Source organism: Pseudorca crassidens, chromosome 15 (assembly GCF_039906515.1).
Source record: "Pseudorca crassidens isolate mPseCra1 chromosome 15, mPseCra1.hap1, whole genome shotgun sequence".
NCBI lineage: Eukaryota > Metazoa > Chordata > Mammalia > Artiodactyla > Delphinidae > Pseudorca > Pseudorca crassidens.
In genome coordinates, this window is record NC_090310.1 from 48,427,528 (window position 1) to 48,444,703 (window position 17,176).

General features: G+C 41.0%; 1 protein-coding gene across 3 annotated transcripts in view; it reads right to left on the bottom strand.

Annotated features, from left to right (window-relative positions):
- Nucleotides 1–435: 435 nt before the first annotated feature.
- The window catches only part of SPTLC3 (serine palmitoyltransferase long chain base subunit 3), a 126,508-nt gene continuing 109,767 nt past the window's right edge, over nucleotides 436–17,176 (bottom strand). For all 3 annotated transcript variants that reach the window (XM_067707470.1, XM_067707472.1, XM_067707471.1), the window contains 3 exons: nucleotides 12,156–12,291; nucleotides 6,930–7,059; nucleotides 436–1,564 (listed from right to left, as the gene is read on the bottom strand). In XM_067707470.1, the coding sequence (XP_067563571.1) occupies nucleotides 1,451–1,564; nucleotides 6,930–7,059; nucleotides 12,156–12,291 (380 nt within the window). In that variant the 3' untranslated portion in view covers nucleotides 436–1,450. The remainder of the gene's footprint in view (nucleotides 1,565–6,929; nucleotides 7,060–12,155; nucleotides 12,292–17,176) is intronic.

Below are 17,176 nucleotides of genomic sequence, written 5' to 3' on the forward strand. Positions count from 1 at the left end.
TGGGTGGAGTTTCTATCCCAGCTCACAGCATGAAAGCCTTGGTCCATCTGTGTCATGCAAAGTCAAACCTCTCTTGAAGTGATTTGTTTATAGTGTCATTTGATGGAGTGGAATGTTCTGTAACTCATTCGAACTATTACAGAAGCTTTGCTAAAAGGTCACCACTGCTTTTTAGTGTTTCCCAATCTGGGCACCATCTGGAAGCTTGATAAAGATAAGGTTTTCCCCTGGCTTCTTCCATACCAACTAGATCCAATTAGCAAAGTGTTACTTTTGCAGAGAAATTTGTGTTCACGTTAGGAGAGAGAGAGACAGATAGGCAGACATACAGAGACAGACAGAGAGATAAAGAGAGACAGAGACAACTCAAATAAATTCCAGTTAGTTGCCCAATAGTGTGCAAGCCCACTTAGCACCAAATTGGAGTGCTTATGCCAGAGGATAGTCGTATTTAATAAGCCTGAATGGGGAAGGGGGTCAGAATTGAAAAGTGGAATAGCATTTACTTTTAAATGTCATTTTTGAATCAATATGTTCTTCAAGTGTAGTCTTGAGAGGCAACTCTAAAGGAACTTGAATTTCCCCCATGTACTCCAAATTTAATAGGAAAATGACCACTCAGTCGTTAAAGTAGTAAAAGTGATGCTAAACATTCAGTCTGCATGGCACCAACAACATTCAAGTTGTTATAACTTTACAGTTTTAGTCTAGGCCTATCATTGGCTTGCTTGCTTTCTGCCCTCTTCCTGATGAAACAAAAGTCTTGAGTTTTCCAAACCTCAAAACTCAGCTGTAAAACTGTAGGAGACCAGCAAGCGGAAAAAGAAAATTTCCTTTAAAGGTGTTTGGTCGCCGCTGGCCAGGCCTGCACTCTCCCTTGAAACATTAACTATGGCTTTTGACACTTGTCCTTGGAAAAAGTCCAAATGTGGCAAATGGTAGAGGCAACATTTCTTTACCCTCCTGCCTGGAACTCCCCGTGATACGGATGAGTTCTAGCTGGTGTTTCATGGGTAACAAGGAGTCCACCTACTGCCCATCACCCTTGCCCTCATCTGCAGATGAAATTAGCAAACACATAATAAGATCTACTGAACTAAAAAATCAAAACCCTCTTATTTGGTTGGAACTCCTGCAAGGGTCTGGACCAAAGAGGCTGCACAATAGCAACTAAAATACAGGCTCTGTGCTGTTAAAACTATTCTAAGAAGTGTGTGTGTGTATTTGCAGCAGGATACTTAGGGGAAGAGAAAACTAAACTCTGGAACCATAGTTTTGTCTCTGCAGAGACATTAAAAGCACAACAATCATGTCTCCCTTGGCTCAATGAAATTGGTTTGGAAACCAAAACTGTCCTTAGAAAGGAGAAGAAATCTATTCATATTTCTTTGGAGGCAAGGAGGGAGGTCTTTCTGGCAAAGTCTTTAGGCTCCATTCAGGTCCAGGAAACTCAATCCTCAAGTTCAAAGCTCGTCTCGTCGTAGAGTTCAGGGCGTGCTGACTTCCTGTTCTGGGAATATTTCACATGCAGGAGGTCACCCATCTCATCCAGGGCTTCCAAAACCTGCAAAGAGATTCCTTCCATCAGTTCTCTTTAAATCCCCAAGTGGCCTTGCTCTCTGGGGGGCTCACAGAGAACCACACTCTTCTTTTGCCAGCTTATTCGATTTTAAAGAAAAGGAGAAAGATCCAAATCATTAAGCTGTGGTTCATAAGTCAGCCCTAGAGGAATGTTAGAGGCTAATGCATTTTATTTTCATATTCTTTAATAGTCTAACTCCACATTACAAATCTTTAGTTTATTTTGGGGGTGAGAGGAGAGGAATAAAATCATCTGATCCATGCTTACCCTTGAAGGATTTATTTTAAAGTTTAATGACATATATAAACTTGTGGAAGAAAAAGAAAACTTCGCAGATTACATTTGTGTTAATTCTTCATGACACAGCAAACCAACCTGGCCAGGAAGAAAACGGAACATTATGGGAGCTAATTAGGTTCCTCCTCTCTCTCCCATTCTTCAGCTGCCCCCCTCCTCCTACCCTCAACTTTTAAATACTCATGTCTATGCTCCATAGAATAATAGAATTTAAAACCACAAGACACCAAGAACTCATCTGTTTCAATTCTCTCAATCCAGGCAGGTAAATGTAGCCCCAAGTTTACAAATGAAACAACTGAGATCCAGAATATACAAAATGTAAGTTTTTCCTTCCAGTCTATCACTAATCCTACTGAATTGGGCATGCCTTTTTAACCTTTTGGGCCTGTTTTTCTCAACCAGTCAAAAGAAAAGGGAAATGATATTAGAGTCCAATGTTTTGAAAAAGGTAAAGTGAGAATCGTTACCATCAGAATGAATGACTCATGGGGCTTATGGATTTTCTCCGTTGGGAAATCTTCCAAACTGACATTAGTTAAGATCCCTACCAAGATGTTAAGAATAGTTTATTTCTGAGTGGTAGGATTATGGGTAATTAAAATTTTCTTTTTACTTCAATTTATTTTCTTAATTTTTATACCAAATATAAGCCCTAGGAAAAAGTATCAGGCTTTACATTTTAAGTGGCACCAATCTGGGGTAGTTTCTGTTGCTTTTCCTGAAGGTGGGGGATGGAGTAGCTCTGTGGCTTTGAAAGTGAAGGACCCACACACCTGGGGGAGAAGTACCACAATTCATGAAGGATGTGGGAGGAAAACATAGGATTTTGATTCATTTTAATCTCAACCTTTTAAAAAATTTTTTTAAAAAAAATTTAATACAATTTTAAAGGTTACTTTCCATTTACAGTTATTACAATGTATCAGCTATATTCCCTGTGTTGTGTACAATACATCCTTGAGCCTATCTTATACCCAATAGTTTGTGCCTCTTGCTGCCCAACCCTTACGTGACCCCTCCCACTCTCCCCAGTGGTAACAAGTAGTTTGCTCTCTATGTCTGCTTCTTTTTTATTATATTAACTAGTTTGTTGTATTTTTTATATTCTACACATAAGCAATGTCATACAGTACTTGTCTTTCTCTGTCTGACTTATTTTACTTAGCATAATGCCCTCCAAGTCCATCCATGTTGCTGCAAATGGCAAAATTTCATTCTTTTTTATGGTTGAGTTATATTCCATTGCAAATACATACCACATCTTCTTTACCCATTCATCTATTGATGGACACTTAAGTTGCTTCCATATCTTGGCTATTGTAAGTAACACTGCTATGAACATTGGGGTGCATGTATCTTTTTGAACTAGTGTTTTTGTTTTTTTCATATATATACCCAGGAATGGAATTGCTGGATCATATGGCAGTTCTATTTTTAGTTTTTTGAGAAACCTCCATACTGTTTTCCACAGTAGCTGCACCAATATACATTCCCACCCACAGTGTACGAGGGTTCCCTTTTCTCCACATCCTTGCCAACATTTGTAATTTGTGTTCCTTTTGATGATAGCCATTCTGACAGGTGTGAGGTGGTATCTCAACCTTTTTAACTTCTTTTTTTGTGTCTGTTATAAAATGTACATAATATATTGGTAATGCATGTATTATTTCTAAATGGATTTATGTTGAGGCCCACTAATCAACTACCTGAAACACACCAGTACTCAAACAAAGTCGGCTTTATTCAGCTTGCTGCAGCAGGGAATATGCACTCCAGAAGGACCGTCTTCGTAACAGGGAGTTGGGAAGGGCTACGTATCACATCTGGACTTGTGCACGAGATGATTCTAAGGAAGCAGGGGCCAGTTCTGGCTTGGATGCTGTCGAGAAGCTGGAGCAGCTCAGTGTTGTTTACACGTAGACTTATCTAGAAGGCGGGAGGATTATAGCAAGGCTAGAGCTGTCCTTGGTAACGGAACAGCTGCCACTCATGTTAGAAGAGGGACCTTTTAAGTCATTTTGTGTTTGTAAAGTGTCCTCCTTTTTGTCTTGTTCCAAACGTGGTCACTGAATAGACTTCTCTAATATTGTATATTTTCTGCGACTGTCATTTATGTTCAGTTGCTACCTTAATGCCCTGACTGTTCAAGGGGTCATTTTTCACTTCTCTTAGGGTAAGAAACTTGCTCAAAATTTTGTATTGATTTGACGATCTCAAAAGTTTAGAGGCATTTGTCTAGATGAGGTTTCCGTGCTCCTTCCAAACCAAGTATTCCGCAGGAATTAACTCATGAAAACAATCACAAGGTCTGATATCTATTGAACTGGGTATTCATGAGTGCCTCCATGCCGTTTGGATCAGAAAAAAGATGCAAATTGACCCAAGCTGTGCATCCCCTCCTGCCGTCTCTGGAGCGTGCTTCTGGGCACATCCTCTTCTCCTCATGCCTGCAGTGCCCCTCTCTTCGCTCCCTTTTCCCTTGATGTGTAAACATGCTCAAGTCTTCCCCCACTTTCAAGGGCTTTTTCTAAACCTATTCTTTTTGCCTTTACACACTTCTCAAAAGACTTGCCTACCGTTTCTTACCACCCACTCATTACATTTAGAAGAAACAATTTGTTAAAATTAATATTCTCTAAAATATACTCATTTTAGAGAATCTGGACAATATATAGAACAAAAACAGCAAAGTTCTCCCATCATCTCAAAATCTAGAGTTAGCTCAGTTATTAACATGTTACCTAATAAATTGTTATTGTGTACCTACTATGTTCTATACATTGGTTTAAGTCCTAGAATATAATGGTGATGCAGAAAGATATGGACCCGTGTGAGTTTCTGTGTGTAATTCGAGCTCAAAGTATCCCTTCAATTTTTTAATTCTTTGTATTCTTATTTCTGTTCCCTGCACTCCCCTAAAACTCTCTTTTCTGAGCAACAGCAAGATCCTACTAACTGCTAAGCCAATGGTTTCTTCTCATCTCTCACCCCACTTGGATGTTCTGCTGTTTTGTAGAGACATTTTTAAAAATTAATTTTTATCGGAGTATAGTTGATTTACAATGTTATGTTTGTTTCAGGTGTACAGCAAAGTGAATCAGTTATACATGTACATATATCCACTCTTTTTTAGATTCTATTCTCATATAGGTCATTACAGAGTATTGAATAAAGTTCCCTGTCCTATACAGTAGGTTCTTATTAGTTATATATTTTATATATAGAAGTGTGTATATGTCAATCCCAATCTCCCAATTTATCCCTCCCCTCACTTTCCCCCTTGGTAACCATAACTTTGTTTTCTACATCTGTGACTCTATTTCTGTTTTGTAAATAGGTTCATCAATAGAATATTACTTAGCCATGAAAAAGAACAAAATAATGCCATCTGCAGTGACGTGGATGGACCTAGAGATTGTCATACTGAGTGAAGTAAGTCAGACAAGAAAGACAAATATCATATGATATCGCTTACACGTAGAATCTAAAAAAATCGCAGGGACATTTGATCCTCCCCGTCCTTGAAGCTTTTTCCTTTTTACTGTGTTGAGCACTACACTAGCTTATGACTTTTCCAATTGATCTAGCTCCATCTAAGCCCAGTTCCTCATCTGTGATTCCTGTATCCAACCAGGGATATAGGGGGAGTCTGCGCTTGGCCCGTTCACTTATATTTGGACAATTATATTTTCTACCACTGACTTTAATGATCCCTTAGTTCCTCAGATTACAGCAGCTCCAGCCTTGCATACTCTCCTAAGCTCCAGAATTGGATTTTATTTTCTTTAAATTTTATCGAAGTATAAATGACTCAGTTACACACACACACACACACACACACACACACACACACACACATTCTTTTTCATATTCTTTTCCATTATGGTTTGTCACAGGATATTGAATATAGTTCCCTGTGCTATACAGTAGGACCTTGATGTTTATCCATCCTATATATAATAGTTCGCTTTTTCACAGCTGGCCCATAGATTTGTAACCCCAACATGTCTAGAAGTGAGCTCGTTTTATTCCCCCAGTCCTGTTGGTGTTATGCTGTTCCTTGCCATATACCTTAGCTCATATACGTGCTTAGTTTTGCCGTTCTTTATTTGCTAGAGGGCTAGAGACCTCGGATTATTCTTGATTCCCTCACCCCATATGTGCCCTGCATCCAATATTTGCCAAGTCTTGGCAGCTTCATGCATGCATAACGTCTATTCCTAGATCCATTCCTTTTGTTTCCGTTGCCCTTGACCTTGTCGTCTCTTGTTTTGTTCAAATAGCTCCATAATAACCCACTCCACCTTCATGTAGTTGTCTATATTTCTTTTTCGAGATGAATTTATTCTGTCTGATGTTATTGTGAAGTGCTTATTTATAGTATGTTCTCTTAGACTTTTTGCCCCAGGGTTTTGCATAGAGCAGACACCTGATAGTGTTTGCTAAACTGCATTGATTTTATAAGACAGTTTCATCAACCCTAAACTGACTGACCTGGCTTGGTTCTCTGATATTATTCATTCACACAGAGATCGAAATCCAAGGACAATGAAATGGGGTTTTGAAATCCTTTACACCTCACGTAGGATGAGCTTATATGACAGATCTGTCTTTGTTGTTGTTTCTCCAACATGTGGCTTATTTGGGTCATATTTTCTTATGATGGACGTGGTGGCTGTGAGCAGTGCCAGGATGCAGGCAGTTACTGGTGAAATAGCACGTGAGATCAGCGTCTGCCTTTAAGAACAAGCAAAGAGCAAGATGTCTGGCTACTCAGTGGGTCTTTGCTATGAAACCAAAACACCGACTTGACTCAAGTCTTCACTGAGCTGATATCCTTTTCTATCTGCTGAGTTGATCACATTGTTGGGCATTGTTAGGATACCCTTATTTTTTATTTTTATTTTTTAGCAGTGAGTGTTATTAGTGTTGTTTTCTTAAACCATCCAAGAGAAACCCAGGGAAACCCAAGCAAGCTCAGTAAAAGAACGTGCTCGGAATCCGAGGACCCCATCCTGTCGCTTCTGCTGGGCTGTGGAGTACTTACTGCGTCTAACATCTCCCGTGTATGTGCTGCTGAAACACAGAACCGAGCCCGGGCTTCTGCAAGGGGAGTAGCTGGAAATCCAACGACCACCACGCCGATTTTTCTCTTTAGTAGATGCCTTGCAAAAGCCCTAAGGGAAATGTTTAAAAGGAGGTTAACTGAGAGATGACAAAATTACACTGCAAAAAGAAAAAAGAAAAAGGAATGTGGCTAATTGACTTTTTTTTTTTTTTAATATTTATTTTGGCTGCACTGGGTCTTAGTTGTGGCATGCGGGATCTTTAGTTGCAGCATGTAGGCTTCTTAGTTGTGACATGCGGGATCTACTGGGTTAGCCAAAAAGTTCTTTAGGGTTTTTCCATAAGATGTAATGGAGAAACGTGAACGAATTTTTTTACCAACCCAATAATTCCTCGACCAGGGCTGAACCCCGGCCCCCTGCATTGGGAGCACAGAATCTTACCCACTGGACCAACAGGGAAGTCCCTACTTTTTTTTTTTTTTTTTTCTGTGGTACTCACGGGCCCAGCCGCTCCGCGGCATGTGGGATCTTCCCGGACGGGGGCATGAACCTGCGTCCCCTGCATCAGCAGGTGGACTCTCAACCACCGTGCCACCAGGGAAGCCCGTCCCTACTTTTTTAAAGTAAGTAGAAGATGACTGAAGTAATGAAACTTCTCTCAGATACAACCGATAAGGAAATGTGGCAGCCAGTCACTTGATGGTACCCATAACTGAGTGTGTGTACTGTGGGGTATGGCGCACTCATTAGACAGTTACGTGCACAGAGTCTTTGACATTGAGCAGAAAATGCTGGTGCACGTGACCCTGGTTTAACAAGTCTGCACATATGTAAAATCTTTTGTCTGCAGGGTTCCTAAGGAATAAAAACCATTACTCAATGCAATTACCTGAAGAAAGAATATGTTAGATGCATACCTATATGCTTTAAAAACTTAATACTGATAATACGGTGTGGAAATTTTAAGAAGCCTCTACTTCGTGACTATAATTTCAGGATCAGGGTCAGAGGGTCTGCAGGAGCCAATCCCAAAGCCATGTTATCTTTCCAGAGACAAAGATTTTATTTTCCATCAAGCCAAAGACAGGAAATAGCAAGGGTCTCCTCATTTGTTATGTGTATGTTCAGGGATAATAAACCCGTTGGCTGGATTAAGGGGGGATGGGGAAGGAGGGAGGGAGAGAAATGCACACACACACAGGCTGGTCGGTAGAAGCAACCTGGAAGCTGTAGGTCATAGAATTACAAAGCTCTTTGATACTGAGTAAAACCTTTTTAAGCTATGATTCCTTCCCCTTAACTGCTTCTAGCCTCTTTTTATTTCAGAGCTAATCTCAGTAACGATTCTAGAATACCCAGCTCTCAAAGTCTGTAAACTTCTTGCTCTGAGATCCAATGTCAGACCCAGGCATGTGCACCCAAGTGAGCCTTTTCCCCTTTGTGCTCCGTCGCTCCCCGCAGGAATCCTTAATCACTAAGATGCTTTGCCCTCAAGTAGGATAAATGTCTCAGATCTGTTCTTAGCATTAAGAGGTTGCTGGTGTCTTATTTTAGGCTGGAAGCTGACAGCACCACAGAAACCTTGAGTCATAACTCAGGAAGAATCCGCGACGCAGGGGTCTTTCATTCTCCTCCCGTTTAGCTGTCTGCCTTTTGGTTTCCTCGTGCAGAACGCAGGTTATCAAAGAAAGCAATGGAGATTGCAAGAACTACCAAACACACAGCCTCTCTGGCCCCCTGGCTTGGCCATGGCAAGATATAGACTTTGATTTGGATTGCGAAGTTTACAAGGAGATGGGGCTTTCTAACTGAGGAAGCTTGAAAACAGCCATTCTTTCTTTTCTTGATCACCCTATGGAAGGCTGCCCACGGAACTGCACAGGGTGAGAACTCGTAATTGTCTGAGAAACAAGTCAAGTGCTTTTATTGCTAGAGTCCAAACCACCTGACCCATGATCGGGCCGGTTTTCGGAACTCCCCAAAGACCATTTTCACTGTCTGCACTTTTCTCTTTGTACCAGAGGAAGTAAGTTTTGCCAAAGAATGTGGAGCGAAATATATGACTGTTGATTCATTAGGCTAACCTGAGGCCTCCCCGGAGCAGTTCTAAGTTTAAAACTTACACTACTAAACCTAGCCTCCTTCAGCTAATGTATGCGATTGCCTCTGGGTTTGTGTTCCCCAAAGCAAATTAGAGCTGGCATAGGCTGAAAGAAGCTAAACTATGTGAATAAGAATAATAATAATATAACATTAGCATTGCATTGCACGCAGCATCACTGCATCTTCTGCACCACCATCCTCCGAGTGTATGATGAGGCCTGAGGATGGAAAATGTCAACCCTGTACCAAATAGTAAATACAATATATTCTTGATTATTTAAGTGAATGTTTTATGGGTGAAATCGCATTATACTAAACTCCATAGAAGATTCCAGTGGTAGAACTGCAAACAGGACTTTATCCAAAAGGATACCTGGCTGGAGATAATGTCTCCATTCTGTAGTAGGTGGAAATATGGAGTAATCACAGTTCTTTGAGAAAAATCAAAAGTTTTTAAATAAGCAAATTGAAACAAGTGCTCATACACTGGCTTAGCCAATTAACTCCGTTTCAAAAGGTTCTCTGCCTTCAACTTTCCATTGAAGAAATATTAGTGCAGGAAACAAGATTGGGCAGCAGTAACTCCTGCCAACATTAGATAATATTACCTTTTGTATCTAACCTGTTCTATGTTTTCTTAACACCCCAAATAATTAGATTTTTTTCCCATTGTCATAATGGATGCCTTTTGATTCACCAGTGATGACATTAAAGAGGGTTAAATTATACTCTGCCTTGCTTTAAAGAGATGTGTATTTTTCTCCTATGGGCTGTGTTGTGCGTTGAAGAGAGCACTGGTTTAGGAGGCAAATGCAACTGGTTTGAGTTCTGGCCTCTAGTACCTACAATGTGAGTGACCCTGAGAAAGTAGATTGACTTTGGGGTGTCTAGGTGTCTTCATTTATAAACCAGGGCTAAGCATCCCACCTTCAATGGGTGACAACTGGGTTTAAGAGCCTTCCTTAGCATATAAGTAACATCCAGCAATGTTAGCGCCTCCTTAGCTATGCAACCACGATGACTCAATCTTATACTCTGTTGAAACGAACAATTAGCATCATTGTAGCTGTAGTAGTAGTAGTAATAATGATGTCTGCCACTGATTGAGCGCTTAGTCAATTACTATTTGAAGTGCTTTATATACATTATTAATACTATTAATAATAACAGCCAACACTGAGTAGCTCCTATGTTAAGACATGACATGCCAAATGCTGATAGACTTCATCTTGTTTAATCTTCAAATGGTCTTAGGAAATAGGTCCTATTCTATCCCATTTTCAATATGAGAAAAGTGGGGCTTCAGAAGGTTGGTTAACTTGTCCTAGATCCCCCAGCTAGGAAGAGGCAGAGTCAAATTTCTTTTTCATTCCAAACATCTCATTATACCTTAGAACATAAGTTTTCCAGGAAACTCCCTCTCAGTTTAATTTTCCTTTTTCATATTAACTTTGTCTAGTTAGGACTCCTGGCATGTAAAGGAGGAGGGGAACTCTCTCTTTTGTTCTGTCATCGTGCACTTGAATTCTTACATTGAAATGCATTTGTTTTTATTCTTCATGGACTCTTATCATTGGATGGATTCATGTTCCCAGCCTGTTGAGGTTCTAATTCCAGCTTCCATCATCAAAGTCAGAAGTATCCAGCACACTCCCTACCGCCACCCTCTGGTGTTGACACTCTCTAAAATGAAACAAGTTTACTTTTGGTGTCTTCATTTCAGCTAATCATAAAATATTAGATAGGCATGGACTACATGTAGGGTCAGAACATACCGTTTCCCCAACCACTCTGAGTAAACGTGGGTTTTCTTTCCTGTCATCCAAGATCAGATGGTAAAGGGTTTGGGGTTATCTGCCAGTTGGAATCACCATTGTCACTCCTTCCTGCCATTAGCACAGAGCAGTATCCTATGACATTTCTGAAGCACACTGTCTTCTTGGCTACTCCAGGCATTGATTTCCTGATCCAGATCTATGAACAAAGGGCTGAGTGGTGGATGGCTGTGGTGCATGGGGCAACTCATGTGTGTGTTTTAACTGCTTATTATTTTGCTGTGGTGAAATGACCCAAAAGTGTACTCCAAAAAATCCATCTTTTAGGAACATACAACTCAGTCCTATCCATCATGAGTTTTCAACTAATAGCTCCAGAACTTCTTTTCTATACTACGTCTAATACTCTGCCAATCTACTTCGACTGTTAAGAGAATCAAACGGAAAGTTCCAACAATGAGGTTGTGTTAAAGGAGTGTCAGGATGTCTAGAATCTGATAAACATTTGTTGAGAATTACTTTCTACCATGTGCTTCATCAGACACACAAACATTTTATACTAGAAAAGAGTTTAATTAACTTCCTTTTAACAACAGAGTTAATTATTCTCTAGCAGATTGGAGATGGCTCACGTATAAATTCATCTGTGCCATACTGAGAAAAGTCATTTTTCCTCTTTATGCAGTTTTTACTAATGCTCAACCTCAGAGTTGCAATCGCTGGAAAACAACCCCAAATAAGCTTACAGGAGTGGTGTTAACATTTTTTGTTAAGAGCAAGAGCTTTGGAGTAAGCCTAGGTTTGGGTTTGCCTCTTGGTTTTACTACTGCTTGACTGGTATGGCTTTGGGAAGCTATTTAACTGCTCTCAGCCTCAGTTTCCCCACACATGAGGGTGCCTTCTTTTGAGGATGGCCGTGAGAGTGCAATGGGAGAAAGCACAGAGCCTGGTAATATTGCTTTTGAATGTTGGGAGAGATGGTGTTTTGAGGTTCTCCCTGAGAAAGATCTTGGGGGCAGGAAGAAGTGCAGGATCATCATCAATTTACAGCTGAGGCCTGAGATAAGTGACTCCACCCAATTCACAGAGCTTGGAAATGATGGGCCGCAGTACCTGGCTCCCTTCCCACAAGATCTGTGAAAAGGTCTTGCTGATGGGCAGGCAGGTAGTTTCTGAGAAGTTGGACAAGTGAATTCTGAACTCAGCATCCCGCTCAAAGTGCAAAGCAATACCTATGCTGAAAGAGCCCTGTGGTGTCAAAAGCACCATCTCTGTCAGATCACCTTGGAGCTTAGGTGTTATTCTGGGAGTCTGCTGGATACTCACGCTACTTTAGCAGGCATGTAAAGGAGCAGGGGAACAACAGGAGATTCCTCATTGCCATAGATAATGAATCCCATTTCACTCAGTCTCTGTCTGAAGTATCTTGTGTTTTCTGCAAGTTGCTGTACTCTCTGCAACCCTGAAAGGAAACAGGCATGAAATCCATCAATTCCCACCCGGAAGAGGGAAGCAAAGGTCAGACTGTCTTGGCAAGTGTTCCTAAGTCTTTCTGCAGTCCTGCATTAAGAGTTGGAAGGGGGTCAAAGTAGGGTAGGGAAATATCTCCTGGTGAGCAGGTGTGAGCACTGATGCCTGGGATCTGCCCTGAGCCTAGAAGGCAGGATCCGGGGGAATGATGCTGCTGGGTACTGCTGGCAACCAAAGCCAGGCTAGGCTGCATGGCAGTAGGGGAGCAGGAAGGGTGTCTAGCAAGAAGGAAGGAGATGAACTATCATTTACTAGACACCTATTGTGTGTGGATTCTGCTAAGTATTATAGGCACATTAGTTCAGGGGAAGAGAGTGTGACAAGAAGTCACGCACACACACACACACACACACACACACACACACACTCCACCCCATACCAGTTGTTGGTTGTGGCCTTTTAGCCAAGCTGAGCTGGCCCTTTAAGTAACCCTTCATCTAGGTCTCTAATCAAAGAACACTTCATCCAATCTGAATTTGAAGGGGTAGCATATCCCTGGACAGATAGAGCCATTGGAGACTGGGACTATTTTGTGAGGCACTCAGTGGTGATAGAGTAATAGAGGAAAGGGAAGAGGGGGCCCTCTGCTTTCTCCAGAAAGAAAAAATGACACGGTTGGCCCCCAAAAGAAGGTCAGGCAAGGTACATGTGCCCATTTCAAGGTTATCGGTACTTCAGCTCAAAAGCTTATCTTCTGTCTTAAGTGCATATCCCAGTGGGAAGGTCACACACATAATGAGATGACCAAAGGGAACTGAAGAGTAGAAAGAGTTCTGGAGATATCTGTCTCCTCAGTTCTGCCTCTAATCAGGTAAGTGAATAAACTAGCCAAAGCTAGAGAGTGTTTGCTCAATAAGGAAGATTGAATAGGATTGGATATTTAAGTCCCTGAGAAATCAGTCCAATGTTTGCATTTGATGCAGCGTTGCCATTCAGCAGGAATTTGCTGATACAGCTGACCTCCATTCTGATTGGTCAGGCATCTATTCAAACTGCAACTCTTACTCTACCAGTTATTCAATATTTTGAACATCACTCCTGAGTGTGTTTGTAACTCTTTAGATGGAAAATGGATAAAAATTTCAATAAACATGTCATCACAGTCTTCTAGTTTCTTCTTGGAGACATGGCCCCAGACCGTGCCTTGACAAAGGGTTGAGCAGCGGGTATCTCCTGCTCAGCATCCTTCCTCCAGGGGACCATGATGTTCAGGTAGAGTTTGCTCCACCTTTCCTCTTGGCTACAGGGGTATTGTGTGACCCAGGCCTGGCCTATTGGAATACTCCACCCCCCTGAAAATTGGGTCATTGATGGAACACAACCAGGGCCTACCAATCTTTCAAATCCACTGAGGAAGAAGTGTAAAAACAAGGTCATCTTCAAGCTACATCCTTGCCACCATGGAGGAAACCTGCTTGAGAATGATGCTGATTCAGAAGAAAGCCAAGGCACAAGACAGCAAGAGTCTTGATGGCATCATTGGAACTCTTGGGTCTAGCGGTGCCTAAGTGAGCCCATCCTTTGGACTTTCCCTGCTGTGTGAACCATTACATTTCTTTTTCTTACTGAAGCTACGTTGAGCTGAATTTCTACTGATATGTCAGTAGAATATGAGCTGATATGTCCTGAGTAATACAGGTGGCCAATAATTGGATGAGGTGACTTCTTAAGGACGACAGTAATAGCAACAGCAATAATTATTGTAGCTCACAGATACGTAATGTAAACTTTGTTATAAGCACTTGGCATTTAATGATTTATTTAGTCCTCACAACAACTATATTGAGGTAGATGCTATAATCTCATGTCATACATGAGGAGGAGACAAGTAACTTACCCAAGTTCACATAGTTGGTAGGTAGCAGGGCCAGAATTTGAACCCAGGCAGTTGGTTCTGGAATCTGTGCTGTTAACCCTATATTATGTTGCTCTGTCCAAGAGAAGCAATTGATGATGTCCACCCAGATAAAGGATGGCGGCCATCTCTTCTCCTCAAGCTCAGTAAAACTCATTTCTAACAGCTGTTATGATCATTGTTATACCAATTTTTTCTAGTAGAGCCAGTTGAGAGATTGAGGGCTGAACAAGATTTTGGCAGCCTCATGTTGTAAGGGCGTGGGGTACAGCATCAAAGACTAGAGTCCAGGACCTGCCACAAGGGAGGACCGGTGAACCCCTTCACTTTGGGGCCTGAAGGGCTGCTCCCAAGGAGTAACTATGAACCAGAAGTAGACAGGCCTTTACCCTTCCAAGGTACTTTTAAAATCTAATCATCTGACATTTTTCACTGGGTTCTATCACTCCCCAAATACTTCAGATCTTCCGTTGAGAGTTTTACTTTGCTCATCAGATATAAATGGACTTGACTCCTGTGACATCTTAAATTTGTTAACGATGTATGCCAAGGAATGGTGGTTTCGTTGAGTGGAACACCAACCAAAGAGGAGGTTGTTGAATGCCTCAATTGTCCCTGCTTGTTTTCTGTTTCTACTCTTTACTCTTTCCCCAATCCTGCTTCTCCAGGAATATCCCTCCCCAGCTCTGCCAGTTCTCAGCAAGCAGACTGTGATGGAGAAAGTATCTGATTTATCGTACTCTCTCAGGAAAGCTGACCTGTCCACTATGTTGGCTACAGCCCATGGATGCAGGACATGCTTGACCCTAGGGAAGTCCATTCGAGTGTTGCCCAGGGAGCCATGAGTTGGTCTGTCATGAGAAGTTTGCCGAAGAGATCGTACATATGAATCAAACCAATAAGATTGTTTTGCTGGTAGAGTGTGAATGTAAAAAAAATTAGAGACAGCCAACAATTGGAGGAAGACTAGAAATTGAGGGGCACTGAGAGAAAAGCGTATTATCAGAATCTATGAGATAGAGGAAGCCATTGGTCAGTAGAAGCTATGGTAGCCCGTGAAGAAGAGAAGTGGGCAGTGCAAGGTTGGTCAATAGCAACAGGAAGAGAAGAAACAGAAACAGGGAAGAGATTATAGGCTAATGGGGGAGACAGACATTAATCAAATAAATCACACAAATGAATATAAAGTTGCAACTCTGATGAGTGTGGTAAAGAATGCTATGTGGTGTTATGAGAGTCCATAGTAAAGAGATTGGACCAAGTGTGAGGAAGTCAATATATGATGAGTGAGCTGAGATCTGAAGGATGGACAAATGTTAACAAGATAAAGAACCAGAGGAGAGAATTCCTGGCACAGGAAACAGATGCAATGCTACTGTAGTTTGTAGAAAACAGGGTGGCTGGGAACCAGCAAGATGTGGTTGAGTGTAGGGCAAGACGAGAATGGAACAATGAGTCAACTCTCTAAAAAAACCAGGAATACAGTGTTTAGAGAATCCAACACTGAATGGTTGGTAAGAGAGGATGAGCTTAAAAGGGGACAAACAGGAGAAATCAGAGAGGGAGAAGGTAAGTCAGGAGAAGAACTAGCGTTCATTAGAGTTATCAACATGGCAGTCATGGATAACCTTTTTCTGGGGGTTCCTGATTAGGACTTTCGTTTTAAAGAAACAGGTAATTGCAAGTATGGTTTACTTTAATTCATATGGGCTTTTAGTTTCCTACCCACCTCCTTAAAAATAAGATAAGTCCTCTCCCTTAAAATTCCAGATTTGCAACATGAATACAAGTAAAGGATTTGGAGAAGTGTAGACCATTTGCGTAAATTTTTTTTTTAATTGAGGTAGAGTTGTTTTACAATGTTGTGTTACTTTCTACTGTACAGTGAAGTGAAATAGAGTTCCCTGTGCTATACAGCATATTCTTGTTAGTTATCTATTTTATACATATTAGTGAATATATGTCAATCCCAGTCTCCCAGTTCATCCCACCCCCCAACCTTCCATTTGCATAAAGTTTTTTGCATAGACACAAGCCTCTTCTGTGCTTAAAAAAAAAAAAAAGAACAGTTTTGTAACATGCTGAAGTGTCCCTTGGAAACTTGTATGTGTACAGAGAGCAACCTATTTGAAGGACAGAACTAGCAGTGAGGAAGGAAAATATTTGTCATTACTTAAAAATAAAACTATCATCCATACACTTTGAAACTGTGTGTGTTTAGGAAGATGAGAACATAAGGAGTAGGGAGAGATTGGGGACCGGAGAAGGAAAAGAAAAGAGGGGATGTGTGTATGCATAAGGCTGATTCACTTCGCTGTGCGGCAGAAACTAACACAGCATTGCAAAGCAATTATACTCCAATTAAAAAAAAAACAAAAAAACAGAAGAGGGGCTAGAGTATGACCTGTTTTAAAGAAGGCGATTCAGATACAAATGAACGTATTTACAAAACAGAAACAGACTTACAGATATTGAAAACAGACTTATGGTTACCAAAGAGGAAATGTGGGGGGGGGGGAAGAATAAGCCAGGAGCTTGGGATGAACATGCACGCACCACTATATATAAGCAAAATAACCAACAAGGACCTACTGGATAGCACAGGAAACTCTACTCAATATTCTGTGATAACCTATATGAGAACAAAATCTAAAAAGAATGAATATATGTATAACTGAATCACTTTGCTGTACACCTGAAACTAGCACAACATTGTAAATCAACTATACTCCAATAAAATTAAAAACAAACAAACAAAAGTAAAGAAGGTGATTCAAATGAAGGCACAGATATACATCCCAGCTAACAAAATGTATTCCATATGGCTTGTCCCCTGTGTGTTCAGCTCTTCTGTTGATTGTTAGTTGCACAATGAATAGATGAGTTCATCAGGCTGAGTCTGATGATTCCTAAATGATCCCCCTCACGGACTAGAAGGATTTCCTGGCCTGGAAGTGCATGA